General features: G+C 39.6%; 1 protein-coding gene across 2 annotated transcripts; it reads left to right on the forward strand.

Moving 5' to 3' along the window:
• Positions 1-10,363: 10,363 nt before the first annotated feature.
• Positions 10,364-13,389, forward strand: LOC141542657 (galectin-1-like). 2 transcript variants are annotated; one of them, XM_074267239.1, is made up of 4 exons: positions 10,364-10,518; positions 12,036-12,115; positions 12,510-12,681; positions 13,164-13,389. In XM_074267239.1, exons 1-4 carry the CDS (start codon positions 10,510-10,512, stop codon positions 13,308-13,310), a joined length of 408 nt encoding a protein of 135 aa, XP_074123340.1. In that variant the 5' UTR covers positions 10,364-10,509; the 3' UTR covers positions 13,311-13,389. The 2 variants fall into 2 exon arrangements, with proteins under 2 accessions (XP_074123340.1, XP_074123339.1); XM_074267238.1 differs by having other exon boundaries at positions 10,417-10,616.
• Positions 13,390-22,876: the final 9,487 nt, after the last annotated feature.

The following is a 22,876-nucleotide window of genomic DNA, read 5'->3' on the forward strand; positions in this document are numbered from 1 at the left end:
GATATCTTATTTAAGATTTTAGCATCAATATTCATTAGGGTGATTGGTCTATAATTTTTTTTCTTTGTTTTCAACCTACCTGGTTTAGGTATCAATACCATGTCTGTGTTATAAAAGGAATTTGGTAGGACTCCTTCATTCCCTATTTTTTTCAAATAGTTTATATAGCACCGGGGCTAATTGTTCTTTAAAAGTTTGGTAGAATTCACATGTCCTGGGGATTTTTTCTTAGGGAGTTGATTAATAGCTTGTTCCATTTCTTTTTTCTGAAATGGGATTATTTAAGCAATTTACCTCCTCTGAGAAGCCTATATTTTTGGAGGTAGTCATTCATTTCACTTAGATTATCAAATTTATTGGCATAAAATTTAGCAAACTAACTCCTTATTATTGCTCTAATTTCCTCTTCATTGGTGGAAAGTTCCCCCTTTTCATTTTTAAGACCAACAATTTGATTTTCCTTTTTCCTTTTTTCTAATCAGATTTCCCAAAGGTTTATCTATTTTATTGGTTTTTTCATAAAACCAACTCTTAGTTTTATTTATTAATTCAATAGTTTTTTTTTTTTTACTTTCAATATTATTAATTTCTTTTAATTTTAGAATTTCAAGTTTAATATTTGATTGGGGTTTTAAAATTTGGTCTTTTTCTAGCTTTTTAAGTTGCAAGCCCAATTCATTGATCTTCTGTTTCTCTATTTTATACAAATAAACCTCTAAAGATATAAAAATTTCCCTTATTACAGCTTTGGTAGCATGTCACAAATTTTGGTATGAAGTCTCATTGTTGTCATTATCTTGAGTGAAATTATTAATTGTGTCTATAATTTGCTGTTTCACCCAATCATTCTTTAAGATAAGATAATTTAGTTTCCAATTATTTTTTGGTCTTTTTACCCCTCACTTTTTGTGGAATGTAGTTTTTATTGCATCATGATCTGAAAAGAAAGCATTTACTATTTCTACCTTCCTATATTTAATTTTGAGGTCTTTATGTCCTAATACATGGTCAGTTTTTGTTAGGTTCCATGAACTGCTGAGAAGAAAGTACACTCCTTTTTGTCATCATTTAATTTTTCCCAAAGATCTACCATACCTATTTTTTCTAATATTCTATTTACATCTTTAATTTCTTTCTCACTTGTTTTGTGGTTTGATTTATCTAATTCTGAGAGTTTAATATGAGCTCTCCCACTATTCTAGTTTTGCTGTCTATTTCTTCTTGCAACTCTCTTCTCCTTTAGGAAGTTAGATGCTATACCACTTGGTACATATATGTTTAGTATTGATATTGCTTCATTGTCGATGCTACGCTTTAGCAAGATATAGTTTCCTTCCTTATCTCCTTTAATTAGATCAATTTTTGCTTTTGTTTGATCTGACATAAAGATGGCTACCTCTGCTTTTTTGACTTCATCTGAAACATAATAGATTATGCTCCAGCTTTTTACCTTTACTCTGTGTGCATCTCCTTAATTTAAATGTGTTTCTTGTAAACAGCATATTGTAGGGTTCTGACTTTTGATTCAGTCTGCTATCCCCCTTCCCTTTATGGGAGAATTCATCCCATTCACATTTATGGTTAAAATGACTAATTCTGTATTTCTTGCCATCTTATTATCCCCAGATTATGCTTTTCTTTTTCTTGCCCTCCCTTTCCCCCTTTCCCAGTATTAAATTTATGGGCCCCACTTGCATCACACAGCTCTCCCTCTTTAGGATCCCTCCCACCCCCTTTGAATACTTTCCCCTTTCTTATACCCTTCCTTATTACTCTTTTCCTTTTCCCTCTTCCTCTTCCACTTTTTAATTAGGTGAGAGAAGTTTCTCTGTAAACCAAATTTGTCAATTATTTTCTCTTTGAGCCAGCTCTAATGAGAGTAAGATTCACATAATGTTCCTCCCCCTCTCTAAATCCCCTCAGATATGATAGGTTTCCTTTGCCTCTTCGTGGCATGTAGTTTCCCGCTTTTGATCTCCCCCTTTCCCTTTATCTGACACTATCCTCTTTCCATTTCTACTTCCTTTTTTATGTTATATCAGTAAAGTCAAAATACTCTTTATTAGCAATTGCCCAGCAAATAGCCCCCATGGCACATTTCTGCCCAGGGGAGCAAAGTTGTGCTATGGAAGTTCTATTGCCCTAGGCCAAGCCCCCCAATGTGCAGATTAGAGGATGCCCCAAACTGCACCTTCCTGCCATGCAGATTTGTGACTACCCCGCTAGAGCCCATGCTGCAGAATGCTGTTGCACAGCTGTGCTGTGGTCTGTACTAAGTCACTTCCGGTTTTCAGTGGGTATAGACAGATCCTGTTGGGTTCTGGCATTTTTTAGAGTACTCTCTACCTTTGGCTTTAATTTCTCTGCTGGTCTACTGCTTTGCAACCAAAGCAGAGCAGTCATCCTATGGCAGTCATCTCTATAAATTTTCTAATCACAGAAGCCACCCCCGCCTGGTCTGCTCAATATGGTAGCCTCTGGTTCTATCTCTGTTTGTGCTGATCTGTTCCCACCACTCAGGACAAGCCTTTTCTGGCTATCTTCCAGATTATCTTAGGCTGTTAAGTTGTTGCACTTCCAGTCTTTGTGAATTTTACCAGTCAAGAGCTATTTTTGAGACTAAATATAATAATTGGTAGTGAGGGTTTGAGAGAGGCTCAGAAAGTCACTTGTGCCTTCTCCTCCATCTTGGCTCCACTGCCAACTTTTTTTTTTTTAAATAACTTTTTATTTACAATACATATGTATGGGTAAGTTTTTACCACATTATCTCTTGCACTCACTTCTGTTCCTAATTTTCCCTTTCCTCCCTCCACCTCCTCCCCTAGATGGCAGGCAGTCTTATACATGTTAAATATGTTATAGTATATCTTAGATACAATATACATGTGCAGAACCAAACAGTTCTCTTGTTGCACAGGAAGAATTGGATTCAGAAGGTAAAAATAACCTGAGAAGAAAAACAAAAATGTAAAACATTCACATTCATTTCCCAGTATTCCTTCTCTAGGTATGGCTGATTCTGTCCATCATTGATCAATTGGAACTGAATTATATCTTCTCTTTGTTGAAGATATCCACTTCCATCAGAATACATCCTCATACAGTATCGTTGTTAAAATGTATAATGATCTAATGGTTCTGTTCATTTCACTCAGCATCAGTTCATGTATTTATCCGTCATTTCTTACAGAATAATAATATTCCATAACATTCATATGCCATACTTTACCCAACCATTCTCCAATTGATGGGCACCCATTCATTTTCCATTTTCTAGCCACTACAAAAAGGGCTGCCAAAAACATTCTTGCACATACAAGTCCCTTTCCCTTCTTTAGTATCTCTTTGGGATATAAGCCAAGGAGTAACAATGCTGGATCAAAGGGTATGCACAGTTTGATAACTTTTTGGGCATAGTTCCAGATTGCTCTCCAGAATGTTTGGATTCATTCACAACTCTACCAACAATGCATCGATGTTCCAGTTTTCCCACATCCCCTCCAACATTCATCATTATTTTTTTCCTGTCATCTTAGCCAATCTGACAGGTGTGTAGTGGTATCTCAGAGTTGTTTTAATTTGCATTTCTCTGATCAATAGTGATTTGGAACACTTTCATATGAGTGAAAATAGTTTCAATTTCATCATCTGAAAATTGTTCATATTCTTTGACCATTTATCAATTGGAGAATGGCTTGCTTTCTTATAAATTAGTCAATCCTCTATATATTTTGGAAATGAGGCCTTTATCAGAACCTTTAACTATAAAAATGTTTCATTGCTTCCCTTCTAATACTGTGTGGATTAGTTTTGTTTGTACAAAGGCATTTTAATTTGATATAATCAAAATTTTCTATTTTGTGATCAGTAATGATCTCTAGTTCTTCTTTGGTCACAAATTCCTTCCTCCTCCACAAGTCTGAGAGATAAACTATCCTATGTTCCTCTAATTTATTTATTTTTAGGCATTCTTTATGCCTAAATCATGGACTCATTTTGATCTTATCTTGGTGTACGGTGTTAAGTGTGGGTCCATGCCTAATTTCTGCTATACTAATTTCCAGTTTTCCCAGCAGTTTTTGTCAAATAATGAATTCTTATCCCAAAAGTTGGGATCTTTGGGTTTGTCAAACACTAGATTGCTATAGTTATTGACTATTTTGACTTGTGAACTTAACCTATTCCACTGATCAAACTAATGTTTCTTAGCCAGTACCAAATGATTTTGCTGACCACTGATTTATAATATAGTTTTAGATCAGGTACTGCTAGGCCACCTCCATTTGATTTTTTTTTCTCATTAATTCCCTTGAAATTCTCGACCTTTTGTTCTTTCATATGAATTTTGTTGTTATTTTTTCTAAGTCATTAAAATAGTTTCTTGGGAGTCTGATTGGCATAGCATTAAATAAATATATTAGTTTGGGGAGTATTGCCATCTTTATTATATTCACTTGGTCTATCCAAGAGCACTTAATATTTTTCCAATTATTTAAATCTGACTTTGTGTGGAAAGTGTTTTGTAATTTTAGTCATATAATTCCTGACTTTCCTTTGGTAGATAGATTCCCAAATACTTTATGCTTTCGACAGTTATTTTGAATTGAATTTCTCTTTGTATCTCTTGCTGTTGGATTTTGTTGGTGATCTATAAAAATGCTGAGAATTTATGTGGATTTATTTTGTATCCTGCCACTTTGCTAAAATTGTGAATTATTTCTAATAGCTTTTTAGTAGAATCTCTGGGGTTCTCTAAGTATACCATCATATCATCTGCAAAGAGTGACAATTTATTTCCTCATTACCTACTCTAATTCCTTTAATCTCTTTCTCAAATCTTATTGCGAGGCTAGCATTTCTAATGCAATATTGAATAATAATGGTGATAGTGGGCAACCTTGTTTCACTCCTGATCTTATTGGGAAAGGTTTCCAGTTTTTCCCTATTACATATGATGCTTACTGATGGTTTTAAATATATGCTCCTGACAATTTTAAGGAAAGCTCCATTTATTCCTATACTCTCAAGTGTTTTTATTAGGAATGGATGTTGGATTTTATCAAATGCTTTTTCTGCATCTATTGAGGTGATCATATGGTTTTTGTTAATTTGGTTATTCTTATAGTCAATTATGCTAATAGTTTTCCTAATATTGAACCAGTCATGCATTCCTGGTATAAATCCTAGTTGGTCATAGTGTATTATCCTGGGGATGATTTTCTGTAATCTTTTTGCTGATATTTTATTTAAGATTTTGGCATCAATATTCATTAGGGAGATTGTTCTATAATTTTCTTTCTCTGTTTTCAACCTACCTGGTTTAGGTATCAGTACCATGTCTGTATCATAAAAGGAATTTGGTAGAACCCCTTCAATCCCTATTTTCTCAAATAGTTTATATAGCATTGGGGCTAATTGTTCTTTAAATGTTTGTTAGAGTGAATCATAAATTTTAAGGAGTTGCAAAGCAGCCTTTGCTGATACAGATGTTCCTTTTGAATTGGGAATGAAATAAATTGGAGGCAAGAGGGAAGTTTATGCTCCTCTTTCCATTTGGCCAATTATTTTTCTCATTGGTTTTTTGTACATCTGTTCTATTCTATTGTGAAAGTGTTTTTTTTTTTTTTTTCTTTAGGATTTCTGTGTGTATGTTTCCCTTTTCCAAACTGTTGACTCATTTTTCATGATTTTTTTTTTTTTGCATTCCATTGCTTTCTCTTCCCAATTCTTTTTCTCTATCTCTGTTACTTGATTTTCAAAATCCTTGTTTGAGCTGTAAAGACATGTTTTTCTTGGAGGCTTTAGATGTATGAGCTTTGACTTTGATATCTTCTTTGGAGTATGTGTTTTGATCTTTGTCAACATAGAAACTTTATATGATCAGAATCTTTTGCTCTTGTTTATTCAGTTCTCCAGCCTATTCCTAGGCTTATAACTCTTTGTTAAACTAGGGCTCTTCTTCCAGGATAGAGAGTGAACTGTTCCAAGTTTTGGGGGTTTTGTGCAGCTGTTTTTAGAGATGCTTCTAGGAACGTCTAAGTTTTTGGGTTTTCCAAGGTTGTATTATGTAAATAGAGAGATCTGCTACTCTCCTTGTTTGTTCTCTGATCTGTGAATGACAGGTTTTCCCCCTGGAACTGTGAGAAGGGTCCCTGTTCCCCTCTCACTGGAATCTCTGGCGTACTAGTGCTCCTCCTTGTGTTGGGACTACCAACTAGGAATGCAACCTGGATTACAGTATGGATAAAGTGATAAAGTCCTGCCTCTGTGCTAGCAAAGGGATCCCTGTAATCTCCTTCTGCACAGTTGTTAAACACCATCATCCTATTGTCTGTGGATTGAGATTTCCAGAACCAAGAACAGATGCTGCTGATTCAGTGGCTTCAAAGGCGTACTCCAGCTTTTCTGGGGTTAGGACCATCCTGGCACAGTCTGTGCTGGACTGCACTCCACTCTCACTAAGGTGCAACAGACTTTTCCTGCCAACATTCTAAGTTGTATTGGATTGGAAAACTGTCACTCAGACTTTTTGTGGTACCCGACACTGTAGAATTTTAGAGTCATTATTTAAAAATAGAAGGAGTGTATCAGGTGAATCCCTTTGCTGATTTTTTTTAAACAGGCATCCCAATAAAGCTTCTTTAGTTATTGTGAGTGTGTGTATATATATATATATATATATATAAGAATATATATATATATAAGAGAGAGAGAGAAACAGAGAGAGAGAAAAAGAGAGAGAGAAACAGAGAGAGAAACAGAGAGAGAGAGAGAAACAGAGAGAGAAACAGAGAGAAAGAAAGAGAGAGAGAGAGAGAGAAAGAGAGAGAGAGAGAGAGAGAGAGAGAGAGAGAGAGAGAGAGAGAGAGAGAGAGAGAGAGAGAAAGAGAGAGATTTGCAAAGCACTATACAAATATTATCTCATTTGATATATATAACTCTGGGCTATTATTGCACCCACTATATAGATGAAGGAAATTGAGGCAGGTAGAAGTTTAAAAACTTGTCTGGGGTCGGAAAGCTAGACAAGCATTTCCTGACTGCAAATCCAGTATAATCCCTTTGCTGCACTATAGCACACCCTAGTGACTCTAGTTTAATGGAATAATTTGTGTCTCTGCTTTCATTGGGTTTCATCTTCAGGGAAGGATTTCTGGAGATGTAAAGGGAGAGAGTGGCAGACATCCCAATGCCCCCTTCCCCAGAGGATGGAATTTGGTCTAAGGGACTCAGAAGTGTGTCTGTGACATGTCCTCCATTTAGACAGTGAGTGAAAAGAAGGGATTTTATTTTCCCATCTTGCCTCTTCTTTCATCCTTAGCTCTTATTCCTCTCTTAAGAGGGAAATTAAGATCAAGATCTACAGCTGCAAGGCACTTTAATTCTCTAATGCTGTTTCCCCATCTATAAATGGGAATCCTAGTAGAATTAAAAGTAGGATTTGTTTAATCTATATTGGATTTCTTGCTACCCAGAGAGAGGGAGAAAGAGGGGAGGAAAGGAGAAAAACTTGGAACACAAGGTTTTGCAAGAGTGAATGTTGAAAATTATCTTTGCATGTATTTTGAAAAATAAAAAGCTATTATTATTATAAAAATGCAATTGAAACACAGTTTTAAAAATAAATAAAAATTTAATACAATATAAAAAGTATTAAAAGCAGGATGATATGGTGTCAAAAAGAACAGTGTTCAAATCCCACCTCACAAATCCCCTAACTTCTCAGTGAGGAAACTCTGTAAGATTCCTGTCTTCATAATCTGGAGGTTTACAGATCTCCCTAGAGTCCATGGATGTAAGGGATCTGTGAACTTGAGAGAAAAAAAAAAGGAATTACATTTTTAATTTTACCAAATTTGAATGCAAATGTATTATTTTATTTTATACTTAAACAAAACACATTTTTTTTCTTAGAAGAAGGCTCTGTGAAACAAATTAATCTAAATTCTTCTGCTTTAATTCTATGTAGAATTTTATGTCTGGGGGAGGGGTGAAGTTCCCTATGTATACAATGTCCCTGCCCTAACAGAATCCTCCAATCTCCACTTGGAAGGGACTTCATAATAACTATTGAAATAAAATCTTCCTCTGAAACTTTTTTTCAAAATGGTCATCTAGATTTACTTTGAAGACCTCCAAGAATGGGAAATGTACTTCCTAAGGCATCAGCTAATTCCCTTTTGGACATCTCCCATAGTTACACTGAATAGATAGTCCCCTCTGCAGAATCCCCAAATTTCTGCTGATTCTGTCTCCAAGGCTAAATTCTCTCCTGTAAGACAGCCCCTTTGTATTTTCAGGGGAGGGTTAGGTACCCAAGCCCAACACCCCTGACTATTCCTTCTCCTGTCATCTATCTAAAGGGCAAGAGAATTGTTCCATAAAACTTGGAGAAGTTGGAGAAACAGAAACCTTGATCACCAGGCTGAGAGTTCCTAGCAGTGAGTGGGGCAGAACAGATACAGCTCCCCTCCTCTCAAGCCTCCAACCAACTCCAAGTGACTCACACCCCGAACCTGATTCCAGTGCCTTCCATCTCCTGGCAAAGTTTTTTACCCTTATCTATTCTCTTCCTTCTCCCCACTCAATTTCAGCGCTGGGAGTTTATTAAAGAAGAGGGGAGCAGAGCTGGGCTCAAGCTGCTGGCTGTGGGGGTCCTGCTTTGCCCTTCAAAGTTCATTTGCCACTGGGAAGAATGGAGGGTGTAGTGTGGAAGGCTTTATTTTTCCCTTAGTTGAGACTTCAGAAAACTTTAATTATAGGGAAGAAAGAGTGAGGCCAGATGTGGCACCTTTGGGTGCCACATTTGGGACCCAATTCAACCTTACAAATGTCACCTTCAATCTAGAGGGGCTAGGAATGAATTGTCAGCTTTGAAAACACACACACAAGTATATGTCAATAAATTTGATAATTTAAGTGAAATGAAGAAATATCTACAAAAATATAGATTGCCCAGGTCAACAGAAAATAAAATAAGTTATTTAAATAGTCCCATTTTAGAAAAAGAAATCAAAAAAAGCTATTAATCAACTCCCTGAGAAAACTCTCCAGGACCAGTTGGATTTACCTGTGAATTCTACCAAACATGTAAAGAACAATTAATTCCAATACTATGTAAACTATTTGAAAAAACAGGGAAAGAAGGATTCCTGCCAAAATCCTTTTATGACACAGATATGGTGCTGACAACTAAACTAGGTAGGGTGAAAACAGAGAAAGAAAATTATAGACCAATATCCCTAATGAATATTGATGCAAAAATCTTAAATAAAATATTAGCAAAGACATTAGAGAAAATCATCCCCAAGACAATACACCATGACCAAGTAGGATTTATACCAGGAATGCAGGGCTGGTTCAATATTAAATAAACTATTATCATAACTGACTATATCAATGACCAAACTAAGATCATATGATTGCCTCAATAGACGCAGAAAAAGCATTTGATAAAATCCAACACCCATTCCTAATAAAAACACTAAAAAACAGGGGTCAACTAGGTGATGCAGTGGAGAGCATCAGCCTTTAAGTCAGGAAGACCTGACTTCTCAGACACTAAATCTTTCCTAGCGGTGTGACCCTGGGCAAGTCACTTATCCCAATTGCTTCAGGGGGGGAAAAACACTAGAAAACACACACATCCTTTTCAAAAGTCAATATTCCACTAAAACATCCTATGTTAAACACTCATACTTTACAAAATTGAGATGTAGGGAAGCTTCTCCCTTTCCTAGAAAGTATTCAATTAAGACAATGTCTATACTGGATTATACCAGCCAAAGAGAGGCCTGGAGATTCCGCCCCACATAACAACATAGGATTTACGGCTGGCCACAAAATGATACCATTCAGATTAGAAAACTTTCCAGGCCAAGTTGGCCCACCTCCATCCTCTCCTGTCTGTGGGTGTCTCTAGTCTTACTGAACCTTGTAGAGGTCCCCCATCATGTCTTTACATAAAAGGAGAGAAAAATGGGCAAAGTGCCCAGGGCTGAACCTGTGATTTTCTGACCTGCTGTCAGAAAGCACTCCCTGCTCAGTCTGTATCAGGAAGCTGGAGGGAGGCAGGCTGAGGTTCCCCACAAACTCCCTGCTCAAGGAAGGGAGTGACTGGGACCCCAGTGGGTGCATTGGTGCTGACAGAGACTAAGGATCTCGGGTAGCCTGTGACACATTCTCCCCTTGGGTACCCATAGACAGAGAGAGTGTGGTGAAAGGTTGTGTTTCTAGCTTTGGCTGACCTTCTAAGAAAGACTTTGGAAATTGGGCCGACTTCGTCCCTGAGATACAACCCCTTCTTCTTTTGTGCTCTGTATTGGGGGAAAGTGCCAGGGGGCTGGGCTGGAGGTGTGTGGAGGCGGGCTCCCAGAGGAAGCTTAGCCGGATATTTGAAGAATCCAACACTTTCCTGAGTTACTATCTCACAATCAGAGTTGGTCCTTATCCTTCCAGGTCCCAGAGCAGCCAGGAGAATCGCAGGAGCATTTCTCATCTTCCACCATGGCCAATGTGAGTGCTTCAGGAGGCTCCGTGTTCCAACTGAGGCTCCAGAAGGGGGGCATCCTCTGGGCTTGATGCTTGGAAATGAGCCTGGAGACTCAAGAAGGGTGTGTTCAGGAAGGGCTGGGGATGTTATAACCTCCCATCCTACCCCCATAGGTTGGGACTTCTTTCTCTTCTTCTCTAACCCCAACCCTGACCTCCCCAGCCCTCAAGGGATGCCTCTTCCATGCCCTCCTCTTTGCAACTTGTCTTTGGCAAGCTGATAAATCCAGAGAGATTCTAGGGAGAGGGGAGTAAGGGGGAAGTGGGATTAAGGTTAGGGTGTCCCTGCCTCGGAGAAATTCCATCTGTGTGGGGATGCTGAGGAGGAGAAGGTATAATATGGAGGAATCTTCTTCCTTGAGAAGGAAGGAAAAGAGAAGAGGTGGCTGGGAAGGGGAATGGGGACCAAAATGAGTCTTTTACCAGAGAATCAGATTTTTCTGGAAGAAACAATGGTTTTACAGAGTCAACTCCACTTCAGCCTTCTGGTACAGAAAGACTTCAGACTCCATTAGAAAAGGAAGAAGGTGGAAACCAAAGAAGGTGTGGGACAGGGGGCAGCCCTTCCTCTCCCTCTTTTAAAAGTGATAACCAATTGATCTCACAAATACACTATTTCCTCTTCTCTAGGAAACCAGTTTATGACACCCCTCACCTTGTTCTCAATTATTTCTCTAAGGATTTGGAACAGGAAGGACCACACATCTGTGCTACCTCGATGCCCTTATCCTTTTAAGGAGAAGTTTGTTTTTAGTGTTTCTACCAGGGTGATCTTTGATTCCCCTTCTTTCGGAATCTCCTCCTCCCTCCCTTGCCGATTCCCCTTCAGGAGAAGGGGAATCAGCAAGGATATGATTGGCTCCTGTCGTTGATTGGCACCCAGATTTGGCCCTGGAGAATGGGCAAAGCTCTTCTGAACACTTTTCTTGGGACCATTTCCATCCTTAATAATCCCTACTTAAGCTCTCAGAGAATGAGGAAAAGGGCAGGACAATGACTGGGAATATGGGGGAGGTGAGGGAAGGCTGACCTAGCTACCAAGGAGTTTCCCCATTGAGTTACAGTTTATCTCCTACCCCTGGGATATAACCACAATCCTCCTCCTCCTTCCCATCCTCCTTCATCCTTGAGCAAGGGCCAGGATCCATGTGATGGTAACAAAAGAAGACTTTGGGGCAGACAGTGGAACAGAAAGAACATAAACCTGAGACTGCAAAAATGTGGATTCCATTCCTATTTCTGTTGGTGACTTGTGTGACCTGGGGAAGGTCCCAATTTGCTTCTTTGAATCTCAGTTTCCTGAGAAGTTGACTGGGTCAGTCACTTAGGCTAGGTCCTCATTTAAAATATGGGGAAACTGAGGCTTAGAGACATGAAGAGAGGTTTCCTCAAGGTCACAAAGCTAGGACTGACTCCCACTTCAGCTCTGGCTCCCCTCAGCTCCCAGCCAATCCTAACCTTGCTGTGCTTGGTTTCTTCAGCCATTGCATGCCATTAAGTTGAACCTGAAACCTGGACGGAGCCTAAGACTAGTGGGAGATGTGTCATCTAATGCCCAACAGTAAGTACAAAATGGGAGGGATGAGGCAATTTAAACATGGGTGAGAGCTGAATCCTTCACACATCTGCCTGCACTTGACCCTTAGAAGCACTAAACTTGTTTGGTCTCAGCTCTAGATGACTGGTCTTGGACACAGAATTAGGGAAATCTTTCCAAAGGAAACTTCCCAGTCCCAAATGAACTATTTGGATAGGTAGTGAATTCCTTGTGTCTGGAGGTAGCGAAATGTGGGCACTGGTGACTTGTTGGACAGGGTGGGGGAAGGAGGGATACTGCTTAAGAGAGACCTTCTGGTAAGGTTGGAGTGAGAGTCCCTTTGGGGGGATTCTCTGAATGGGGATTTTCCAGGCTCTGAGACCTATGTTAATGACAGAGATATATTTTCTGTCCCCAGATTTAGAATTGCATTGAACAATATTGGCGATAACATTGCATTTCACTTGAATATACGCTTCGACTATCTCCAGGATCATCACACTATAGTCTACAACACCATGAATAACGGGAAATGGGGCACGGAAATAAGACAGAGCTATTTCCCCTTTCTGCAAGGGGTCAGGATGGAGGTAAGAACCCAGAATCAGAGCATGGTATATACCCCGGGGAAGGACCCAAGACAGGATCTCTTCCATCCCTTGCATTAGACAGAGGAGGCCTGGGAAGCAAATTGTGATGGGGGAAAAATGAAAAGCTAGAGGGTGAAGAGGGTCAGTGGGTTTCCAAAAGCCAATGGCCAGAAACCCAGAATCCCTTGAGATGAAGAGGGAGAGTGAGTTGTGAAGGACCACAGCTCCCAACAGGATAAGAGAAGACTTGGGGCATGCTGGGACACATTACAGGACCCTAGCTTTAAAGTGGGAGGGGCCTTCAGGAGTTATCTACTCTGACCCACTCATTTTACAGAGGGGGAAAGGGAGGCTTAGAATGGAGAAATGCCTTACCCAAGACTCCCAGGGTCTTGGAGTCAGTGTCTTGAGCTGGAATTTGAATCCAGGCCTTCCTGTGTCCAAGCTCTGTGTTTACCTACTTCTGCCCTCTTCCCATTCAGATTTTCATAGTCTTTCAAGGGACTCACTTTGCAGTAAAGTTGCCTGATGGATATGAGTTTAGTGTCCCCAATCGCAATGAGATAACAGTAATCGAATGCTTGGGAGTTAGTGGAGACATCAAAATGAGAGCACTGTCCTTCGTATGAGCCCTGCAATCAAGCCCGCTTCAGACCATTCTCCAGGCTTGAAGCTTTTTATTACTAATAAAAGTCCTGATGATGATAACAGTTGACATTGTCTGTTATTCTGGTCGGGGGATAGAGCGTTTGGAGTTGAATAGGATGGCTGAGTGAGCCTGGACAAAGTCCCTTATTCCATGGCCCTTTGGTGCCTCTTTAGGAAAAGAATTCTCCACTGGGATTCATAAGTCATTTTTAGATGGAAAAAAATCCCATGTTCACTAACTTTCAGTTTTCCTAGTATGGCTCTGTGGTATTTATGTATGTAAAAATATGATTCGTATCCCATTGTTTGCCCTTTTGATGGGTAAAGAAAAATGAGAGGGAAGGACAGAATTGGGAGTTCAAAACTTTTAAAAGTGAATGACAAAAATAAATACAAAATGAAATATTCACTGAATGAAAAAACACAACACCATCACCACCATATTATTATGAGAAGTCAGGAGTCCAGGCCATAACACAAAGGTGATAAGTACTTAGAAGCTTCCACACTCCCTGATTAACCAATGGGGAAGAGTACCTCCAGAGTAATAACCTGGGGGTATCTCTGTGTATTAGGGAAGGGAGGGGACTTGACCACAGACTGAGCAAGTCCACTTGCTGGAAAGTTGCTGAATCCTAACCAGTGAGACACTGTGAACCTTTGAAAACTAGCCTCAGAAAGCTCAGAGAAATCTGCAGACATGATGGGTGGTTCTGGGACTCCCTGATTCTGGAGTCAGACCTATTGAGCTCGAATTTGGCCTCTGACACTCACTGTTTAAATGACCTAGGAGAAGCTTCTGAGCCCCAGGTTCCTTAAGGGTAAAAATGAAGAGCTCCCAGCTCCTTCCACCTCTATATACCTGTGCTCCCATGGGTCCAAGTCATTCCCCAGCCTCAGTTTCCTCCTCTGTAACATGAGGAAGTTGGACTCCATGGCCTCTGAGGTCCCTTCCCTGAGCCTCTAATCTCTGCTCTCCTCTTCTGAAGTACAATAAATTCCATAATTTCTTCCCACCTGGAGGGGAAGAATATGAGATAATATGATCTCTAAGGCCCTTCCAATTCTGAACTGATGATCCCAATGGACCATTTCTTGGAACACTCTGTGTCATTAGTTCCTAAATTCCTTATTCTGCCTGGGTCAGGGATTTCCCTTCTTTCATACATAGCTTCCTCTGATTGGTCCTGGACCTTCAATCCTCCTTATTCTTTTATAGATTTTGGAGGGTGCAATATCCTTCTTGGTCTACACGTGTATTGTTCCCTCTTTAACCCATTCCTGATGTGAATAGGAGTAGCCCTCCTCCCTGATCTAATATTTCTGTATTGGGTCTTGCTATTACATCTTATTTATAGAGTATAATTACTATTTTTCCCTTTTCTTAGTTTTTTTTTTTTTCTATTAGAGTTACATCATACTCAGCTCTACCCCAGGTTTTCTTTTGGATTATCCAATTATTAATATTAATCTCAGGCATATGGTTTAAATTTTAAATTTATTTTAAATACACATTGTTTTATGAATTATGTTGGAAGAGAAAAATCAGAGCAAATGGGAAAAAGCATGGGAGAGAAAAACCAAAAAACCCCAAAAAACAGAAAAAAGAATTGAACCTAGCATGTGTTGATTTACATTCAGTCTCCTCAGTTCTTTCTCTGGTTGCAGAGGGCATTTTCTGTCCAAAGTCTGTTGGAATTCCTTTGGATCACTGAACTGTTGAGAAGAACCAAGCCTTTCATAGTTGATCATCACACATTCTTGCTGTTATTGTGTACAATGTATACCTGGTTCTGCTTGTTTCACTCAGTGTCAGTTCATGTAAATCTTTCTAGGCTTTTCTATAATCAGCTTGTTCATCATTTTTTTTATAGAACAATAATGTTGTATTACTTATGCATGTACCATAACTTATTCAGCTATTTCCCAAGTGAAGGGCATCCACTCCCTTTCCAATTCTTTGCTACCACAAAAGAACTGCTACAAGCCATTTTTGCACATGTGGATCATTCTTCTTCTTCTTCTTCTTCTTCTTCTTCTTCTTCTTCTTCTTCTTCTTCTTCTTCTTCTTCTTTCTTCTTCTTCTTCTTTCTTCTTCTTCTTCTTCTTCTTCTTCTTCCTTCTCCTTCTCCTTCTTCTTCTTCTTCTTCTTCTTCTTCTTCTTCTTCTTCTTCTTCTTCTTCTTCTTCTTCTTCTTCTTCTTCTTCTTCTTCTTCTTCTTCTTCTTCTTCTTCTTCTTCTTCTTCTTCTTCTTCTTCTTCTTCTTCTTCTTCTTCTTCTTCTTCTTCTTCTTCTTCTTCTTCTTCTTCTTCTTCTTCTTCTTCTTCTTCTTCTTCGCATTCATCAGGCATTCTGGGTTTCTGGGTCACCCAGGGCCTTGACTCAGCTGCAGTTCTCCATTTGCCATTCCTTTTCAGGAAAAGTTCCCTCAATAATCTGGACTCAAATGCCCCAATTTCCCTTGCTGCTTCTGGGAGGTGAAAGTTTCTATAATTCTGACTGAGGCTACCTTCAAACCCAGCTAACCCCAGGGCTCCCTGCTATCCTTTCAACAAAGCTCGCCCCAAGGTATTTACACTTTATACTAACTAATCCTCTACCCAAACCACTTTCTTCTGGGCTTCTGCAGTAGTCCTAAAAGGATCCTTGTTCTGTCCCAAATCTTGTTTGTTTTTCACCAATCTATGTTTGTCCTAAGGCTCAATTATATTTTGTTTATGGGAGAAACCTAGAGTGCTTTGAATTTTCTGATCCATTCTGCCATTTTCACATAATCCTCCCTCTTTGCTAACTTTAAAAGACATAATTCGTTTACAAATCAGACCCTCAACATTTTTTTTAGGTTCTTATGTGAGGTACAAGATTGAGGTTTAAAAAATAAAACCAAGATCAAGTGTTATATAAAAACTTAAATTCTCTGAAGTTTCAGAATTATAGAACCAACTTTAAGACCCGTAGTAAATTATATAAAGTTTTATTACTGGCAGATTTTAGCAGAATTATCTACAACCCTTTTACAAGTAATATGGAATGAGAGAAGCAGTCTCCTTAGATACTAGGAGAATGAGACCTATTCCAGAATGTCCAAGAGAAAATATTTCCACTCCATCATCAGTCAAAATGGGAAATTGAGGGGATTAGGACAGCAAGTGATCGATTTGGGGAATTGAATAAATTACACTGACTCAGTTTTGGTACTCAGTAATACAGTTAGTCCAGCTTCCTTTCTATGCAATTGTGGATCTAATCCATATTCCTTCTTGGGAGAAAACTTTATGGTATTTTTGAACCTGGCCCTACATAGCCTAGAAGCTGAACCATGTTTCCCTCCTATTTAGAAACCCTTACCTAAAGATCTAAATTGGGCCGACCTGAAATCTGATCAGATCCAAAATTGATGCAAGGAGTTTTCTTACAATTATACATTTTAAGCAATCTATATTACTTATCTGAAAAGTGGCCCTGTAATGTTCAAACAGTTATTGTTTCTACACTCCTTGCATTATATAAAGATACAAGTCAGAAAATTAACTCCCCACCATTGACTCTCTCTCTCCCAACTTTGAAAGTTCCTAATCTCTCCTCCTATTAAAAATCAGATTACCTAATTTTGTATTGACTACCTTTTAATTAATTGGCTTCATTTGTTTATGATAAAAACCTGTCTCTTCTTGTATGGGGAGGGGGTGCAATCCTAAGGTGATGAAGGGAGCTTCTCTGGCTTTGTTGGGCAATTGTCAGACATTGCTTAACACATCAAAAAACTTGTTAGGCTGATCTTTCTGTCTTCAGTCATTTAATATTTCACCCATAACAACCAGGAAGGGGGTTGGCACACGGATTTTTATCTCCTTTTTATAGAGAAGGAAACTGAGTTTCAGTCAAGATATTATTTGTTCATGGGTCACATAGCAGGGCAAATGGGAGGAGACAGTACAGGGGGAAGGTGAAGAGGCTAGAAGCAAGTTCAGAATGTGAAGCATTTGGGGATGGTGGGAGGCTTGGGAGGACAGGAGTTGTGTCTAGTCTGCTCTGATTGCTGTTGGGGGCTCTCTTTCCCTGGTAATGATGGGTTTGTTTGTTTGTTTGTTTTTTGGTTTTTCCAACTCTTCCAAAGTTTATGGAATCCTTTCTTTGCCCTTGAGATAAATGGTGGGAGAAGGAATAATCAGGGATGTTGGATTTGAGTGCCTGAGCCTCGTCTGAAAATACAGAGGAGCTCTGCCATAGGAGAGGATTTAGTCTACTCCTGCTCAGCCCCAGAGGCAGAACCAGGAGGAATTTGGGACAGGTACAGAGGGACTTGCCTATTCAATCCAACATAGGGAGCTGTCTTTCTTAAGGACCATCCCTTAAGCCTAAATCATGCTAGCTTTCACTGATTGGTCAACAGTAGGAACTAGGACAAGCCCCAGATGGTCATTATTTCAGCAGGGCTTGGTTCAGAATGAATGTATTTAATAATTGTTTCTGTTTTGGACAGAAATCCTCAGGGTCATCCCCTCCCAGACTAAATTACCAGAATCAGAGCAAGGAATATTCCACTTGGGAAGAATCGAAGAAATTTCTTCCACCTTTTTTTGCATTTGACAAAAAAGTCCTGGAAGAAAATTCTGATGCAAAAAAAGACAAAAAGATTGAGGGAAAATGATTCAGTGGACTTCCAAAGGTCAACGACAAGAAGGCCAGCATCCCTTGGACTGAAGTGGGGAGAGAAAGTGAGAGAGCTGTGATGGGCTGTGATCCCAGTAAGACTGAGATATGCCAGGGTACATAAAAGGATCCTGGATTTAAAGCTAGGAAGAACCTTAGAACTACCTACTCTAACTCCCTCATTTTACAGAGGAAGAAACTTAGAAATTTGTTCAGTTCACACTATGTCTTCTAATGAGTGTCTTGAGTTGGAATTGGAATCTAGATCTTTCTGTCTCCAAGCTTAGGTTTGTGTGTTCATCTCGGTCTGTCTTCTCCCCATTTGGGTTTGCATAGAATTTAAAGGCAGTTTTGTAGGGAAGCTGCCAGATGGGCTTCATTTGAGTTTCCCAAATTGCACTAACTTAACATCAATGGATTCTGTGGCAGCTCAAAGTGACATCAAAATGAGAACATCGGAATTGCCAATGAATTTTCCTTTCATGCCAGTTTTAGATCATTGTTCACTTTTGGAGCTCTCTTACTACTAATAAAAGTACTGCTGATGATAACAGCTGGCACTGTCTGTTATTCTGATCTGGGGGATAGAGGTCTGGGTTCGGGTAGAGAAGGATGGTTGAGTGGGCCTACACAAGCTTGAAAGCCCTTTGATGACACTAAGAGAGGAGTTCTCCACATGTGATTTTTAGGTATGAAAAATATCATTTTTTTTGTTGCTAACCTTTATTTTTTTCTGGAATTACTATGTGGTATCCACATATAAAGAAAAACATCATTCCAATTCATATCGTATTGTTTGCCCTTTCAGTGGGGAGAGGAAGAACAAGAGAGAGGGAGAAATTTAAGAACTCAAAATTTTAAATATATATATAATTATATATGTTATATATATAATTATATATATATTACATATATATAATTATATATATGAATATTATACATATGTATATACATATATATATGGTGGTGTTGATGTTGTATTTTTTTTGTGTGAATGTTTTATATATACATATATACATGTATATATGTATATATAAAACATTCACACAAAAAAAATACAACATCAACACCACCACCTTATTGTGAGAAGGGTTCCATGGGCTTTCCCAGACTTTCAGAAGTCCAGACTATAACACAAAAAGGTAATAATCACTTAGGAGCCTCTACACTCCCTGATTTGCAATGGGGAAGGGAGTAGTGACCTCAGGTGAACCTCTATGTAGTAGGTATGGAAGAAGACCAGACCACAGACTGTGGGCAAGTCCACCTGCTGGAAAGCTACTAAATCCAAACCAGTTAAGCCTTACTGTCCTTTTGAGGACAAGCTAAGGAAACTCAGATCTGCAGGTCAGATGGAGGAAGACATTCCCTGGCTCTGAGGTCACAGGGATTGGATTTGACTTTGACCTCTGATACCCACTGTCTAGACCACCTTGGAGAAGGCCTCCGTTTCCTCAGGGTAAAATCAAGATCTTGGACTCCCAGGTCCTTCCAGCTCTCTATGTCTATGCTCATATGAGCCCAAGTCATCCCCAGCCTCAGTTCTTCTTGTGTAACATGAGGAAGTTGGACTCAATGGCCTCGGAGATCCCTTCTCTGAGCCTCTGATCTCTCCTCTACTCCTCTGAAGTACAATAAATTCCCGTATTTCTTCCCACCAGAAAGTGACGAAAGTAAGAGATCTGTTCCCAGAGACTTTGTATGTGCAGCCAGTTCCAGCTCAGCCTCAAATTCAAAGGTTTTTTTTTAATCACCATAGAATAAACTCACAAGCAGTGACCAAGGATTCTGCCCAAGCTCAGAGATGGGCTCACGGCTCCTAGATCTGGGCTTGGCTCTAGGGCTGGTTGGCTTCAAGAGGGCCAGCCCTGTCAGCTGCTCTCACCACATCTAGACTCCTCACAGCAGAAGGGGGATGACCAGTTTGCAGACTTTTGGGGGACACTCACTGTAAGCTGGGCCCAAGTCAGAGAGAGGCTTGAGAAGGAGCCTCCAGTCCTGGGTGGAAAGGCCCTCACATGCCTGGATGTCCAAAGGTTAGAGCCAGGTTCCAGTGCAGTCTGGGCTGAGAATTGGCTGTTTGACTGAGGGCAGGCCTGACCACCCCTCTGAGTATGGTTTCCTGGGTCAGATAATGGCTTGGGGTCATGACATTCACTCAGAGAATACTGGATGCCCTCTCAGTCCAGCCCTGGGAGAGAGGCAGAGAAGGACTGAAGGGGTCCCACTACTCCACCGACAACATGGCAGCCAGAGGAAGAAACTGAGGCAACTTGATCAGATAAAGGACAGTTTTTTTTCATTTAAATTGGACTAAGTGTCCTCTCTTCCCATCACCTCCTGCTTCCCTGTACTGGATGTCTTTACCTAATGCTAGCTTCCCCTCCCCTTATCACTCTCAGTTCAGCCTCCTTTTCCCCAGTCCCTATACTCTATCAATGCTGCCTTAACTTGTTTTGTTTCTCTCTTCCAGACCCATGAGTTACAACTCTGGGAACAAACAGTGTCTCAGTTTCCCTCTCTGTAAAAATGAAAGTATTGGGAAAAAAAGAGGACAAGAATATCAAGGGAATTAATGAAAAAATACAAAGTATGATGGTCATACCTAAAACTCCATTATGAAACAGCAGTCTTCAAAACCATCTGATACTGGCTAAAAAAATAGAGTGGTGGATCAGTGGAATAGGTTAGATACCCATGACACAATAATCAATAACTATACTGTTCTAATATTTGATCAACCCCAAAACTCCAGCTTCTGGAATAAAAATTCACTATTTCACAAAAATTGCTGAGAAAATTAGAAAATAATATGTCAGAAACATCTCACATCCCATCCCAAAATAAGATCAAAATGGGTACATGATTTGGGGGTGATATCACAGATCTTTGAAGAAGGGAGGAATTTATGATCAAAAAAGAACTAGAGAACAATGTGAAATGCAAAATGGGCAACTTTGATTACATCAAATTAAAAAGGTTTTGTAGAAACAAAGGCAATGCAAACAAGATTAAAAGGGAATTATAAAGCTGGGGGGAGTTGTACAGCCAATGTTCTGTTAAAACCTCATTTCTAAAATATATAAAGAACTGTGTCAACTTTATAAGAACACAAGTTATTTTTTGATTGATAAATAGTCAAAGAATATGAGCAATTTTCAGATGATGAAATTAAAGCCATTTATAGTCATATGTAAAAATGCTCTAAATCATTATTGATTAGAGAAATGCAAATCAAAACAACTCTGAGGTACCACCGAACACCTCTCAGATTGGCTAAGATGACAGGAAAGGATAATGATAAATGTTGGAAGAGATGTGGGGAAACGGGGACACACACACATTGTTGGTGGAGTTGTTGATCCAGCCTTTCTGGAGAGCAATTTGGAACTGTGCTCAGAGACTTATAAAATGGTGCATACCCTTTGAGGGGAAATCATAAAGGAGGAAAAAGGACCCACAGATGCCAAAATGTTTGTAGCAGCTCTTTTTGTGGGGGCAAAGATGTGGTCAATGAGCAGATGTCAGCCAATTGGGGAATGCCTGAATAAATTGTAGTATATGAAAGTAATGGAATATTACTCTGTGTATATAGAGTTTTCCTACATCATACACGTCAAGCAACCAATGTTGTATCTGAAAAGTGGCCCTGTATTGATTAATCAGTTATTGTTTCTGACTTCTTTTGACTATATAAAAACATTTTGGGGGAGAGAAATATTCTTTTTCGTTGAATTTAGGGAACTGAACCTGTTGACTTTCCTGGAAAGTTCCTAATCTTTCTTCCTATGTGAAATCAGATTACTTAATATTGCAATGTTTCCTTTTGATTTATTGGGCTCATTTGATTTCTTTATGTATAAAAATCTGTCTTTTAGCATATTTGGGATGCAGTCCTAAGGTGAGGAAAGGGCCTGCTCCCATTTTTTTTCCTCTAACAATTGCTAGGCATTGCCTAATATATTGATAAGATTGGAAAACTAAATTTTTATGTCCTCAACCATTTAATCATTCACCCATAACAACCAGGAAAGGGGTTGGTACGAAGATTTTATCTCCTTTTTATAAAGGAGGAATGTGAGATACATACTGGTGATATGACTTGCCCCTGAGTCGCACAGTTGACAGTGCAGGGAGTTGGGGTGGTGCCAGTTGAGGGGGGAGGTGAAGGGGCTGGAATCAAACTTAAGATATGAGGCACCTAAAGTTGGTGGGGAGCTTTGTTTGCTCTGTTCCAGTCACTGCTAGGAGTTCCCTTTGCTTAATGTATCTCCAACCTCTGCAAGGTTCATGAAGTGCTTCTCTTGCCCTTGAAAGAGATGGTAGGAGAAGGAATGGTCAGGATTGTTGGGTTTAGATATCTGAGCCTGGCTGGAAATACAGAGGGACTGTCCGATGGGAGGGGATTTAGCCTGCTCAAGCCCAAATAAGAAAACTGAAGATCAAAGAGTGGAAGTGTCTTGTTGCTAAGGATCCTGGCCTTCAGGTCCCCCTCAAGAGAAAAACAAGAATCAAGAGGGAAAAGGAAGGCATGATGGGGAAAGTCAGATCCCTTCTTTTCACTCAGGGAGTTCATTCCCATTTAGCTAATGGAATCCCAGGACCCTCTCTAACCTATGACCCGGCACTTCTGTTTTCATTGGGTCTCACTGTCAAGGGAAGGATCTGTGGGTATCCAAGGAGAAGCTGTGTCAAAGACTTCCTGGGACTCCTATCTTGGGGTCTTGTGGGAAAAAAAAACATTGTACTTGGGTCAGAGGGCCTAGACAGAGATCTGGGTTCAGTTCTTCAAGGCCCAAATGACCCCAGGGCCTCGGTTTCCACATTTGTTAAGAAACCAGATGGATTCTCAGTCTGTCCATGCTATGCCATCCTCTGATTAAGATTGCCACCT

Source organism: Sminthopsis crassicaudata, chromosome 5 (genome assembly GCF_048593235.1).
Source record: "Sminthopsis crassicaudata isolate SCR6 chromosome 5, ASM4859323v1, whole genome shotgun sequence".
Lineage (NCBI taxonomy): Eukaryota > Metazoa > Chordata > Mammalia > Dasyuromorphia > Dasyuridae > Sminthopsis > Sminthopsis crassicaudata.